Source organism: Acanthisitta chloris, unplaced genomic scaffold, assembly GCF_000695815.1.
Source record: "Acanthisitta chloris isolate BGI_N310 unplaced genomic scaffold, ASM69581v1 scaffold31762, whole genome shotgun sequence".
Classification (NCBI taxonomy): Eukaryota; Metazoa; Chordata; class Aves; order Passeriformes; family Acanthisittidae; genus Acanthisitta; species Acanthisitta chloris.
This window is the reverse complement of record NW_008662693.1, coordinates 11268-13384: the sequence shown is the minus strand read 5'-3', so window position 1 is coordinate 13384 and position 2117 is coordinate 11268. Positions and strand designations below refer to the sequence as shown.

At 43.7% G+C, this 2117-nt stretch overlaps 1 protein-coding gene across 1 annotated transcript in view; it reads left to right on the top strand.

The window, feature by feature from the left end:
- Positions 1-441: 441 nt before the first annotated feature.
- ZNF292 (zinc finger protein 292) overlaps positions 442-2117 on the top strand; it is a gene marked incomplete at both ends in the record, with an annotated part of 12937 nt that continues 11261 nt past the window's right edge. Inside the window, 1 exon segment of the mRNA XM_009070695.1 lies at positions 442-644. Within this exon segment, the coding sequence (XP_009068943.1) occupies positions 442-644 (203 nt within the window).

Here is a 2117-nt window from a genome sequence, read left to right as displayed (position 1 = left end):
CTGCCAAGGCCCTTTGGGACCCACAACACTTCAGCACTTGTCACTTACATCCTTTACCAGAAGGTCTCTGAAACACAACCATGAGCAGAGCACAGCACAAGTTGCAAAGGGTATGAGAGAAGTGACTTTGTGTTGTCTTTCTGTAGAATCAGAATTAAATGATGTCTGAATATTTTGATATTTATATGCTTTTAAAATCTGTTTTGTTGGCAGCTCTTTTGCCAAAAAGTGAGAATGAGCTCAAACCTGCAAGTAGGGATAAGGTCTGTGGCAGGGGATCCTTAGGGTGGAGAAGCACAGTCCACAAAGATGCTCTTCCTCCCTTTTGCTTCTTACCTTTTGTGCCTGTTTTCATTTGTCTGAGTTTTAGGGGTCACCCATGAATGAGTAAGTGTTAACTGTGTACTCTGAACATGATGTTTTGGCTCTTGTTTCCCCTAGTGGATGAGTTTGTGGGGTCTGAAGGTCCTGTCCTGCTGGATATGCGTATTAAGCACCTCATGAAAACAAAGCAATTAGCACAAGCCACTGCCCTGGCCAAGCTCTGCTCTGACCATCCAGAAATCAGTGCAAAAGGCAATTTCAAGCAAACCTACCTGGTCTGTCTTTGTTCGGGATCACCGAATGAAAAGCTAATGGAAGAAGTAAGTAAAAAAATGGAGAATATTTTTGGTTTTTTAGACTTATTTCTTAACTGATAATAAAGTCACTAATCATAGGGTGTTTTTTCTTTTGAAATATGAGCTGAAGTATTTTTTGTGGTTTGTTTTAAATTTGCATTTAAGTCACGTTTAAACTGAGTTGTAATCATAGAACCATCAAGGTTGGAGGAGACATCTAAGATCAAGTCCATCTGTTAACCTGTCACTGCTGGAACCCCTAAATCCCAAACCAGATCCTCAGTGCCACATCCAGAGTAATGACTCAGAGCACTTGTGGAAGTGTATTACTAGGTCACTATTAGGCACTATTAAATCATTATTAGGGATTTTCTGGCTCTGCCACAACTTTGTGTTTGATTTTGCTTGAAGTCTTTTCAAACTCTGCCTCAGATCCCATTAGTAACCTGAAGATAATAATTTTCCCACTCTTACTAATTTCACTAGAGCTCTTTGTGTATGCCTAGTACACACTGGGGCCCTTTAGATGCTACTTGGAGTTCACAGAGTTAGTGTAACCTCTTTTTACCCAAATGCCTTGGTGCAACTGAAGGCAAAATCTGATATTTGATCTGGTTTGTAGTATAAAATCCTTGTTTAAACGCAAAAGTCAAGGAGGAGGTGACAGCTTTGCTCTTTTGCATTCTTTCGGGTGGCATCTTAGCTTCTTATCCCCCCCAGAGTTTTAGCTGAGCTCTTTTTCCTTCTTAAAGGAAAATCAGCTGAACTTGTGGCTTTACTACTCTGTCTGTATCTTTGCTGTCTTTTTGTTGCTGTCCTCTTTGTATGTTAATAGTAAGTATTAAGCATGTTGCAGTTGATGTTAAAGGGATGAAAGTTGTGCTCTGGTTAGAGCTGGAAAAGATTCCTGCCCTAAATATAGACTGAACTCTTGACAGCTTCTCACTGAGCATGTTCCTCAGCACTGGGTGGGTTGTGCTCTCCCAGCTCTGGCTGCTGTAGGCCCTGCCAGGACAGTCTCAGCAGAGGCTGGGACAGGGCTGTGCTGTCTTCTCTGTCTTTGCTGAAGGCACTCGATGGAACTTGGAATTTATGACCCTACAAATGTGTTTCCTTCATTGCTCAGCCCCTCCAGGCTCCCAGGACAGAACAGGCTCTTTCAGGGAGTGAGCTGTGAACGCCACGGGCAGAAGGATGGGACAGCTTTGTTCCCTTGGATGCCATAACATGCAGAGAACTCCAGACTGGGTTACACAGGGAACCTAATTCAGATATTTCAGAGGACCACAGAATCATCAGAGCTGGAAAGGACCTTTGAGGATCATCAGTCCAACTCCTGCCCTGCACAGACATCCCTGACAGTCACACCCTGTGCTGAGAGCATTGGCCAAACACCTCTGGAGCACTTCATTTGGTTGAACTCCATGAGGTTTGCATTGTTCCACCTCTCCAGCCTGTCCAGGTCCCTCTGGATGTCCCATCCCTTCCCTCCAGCTG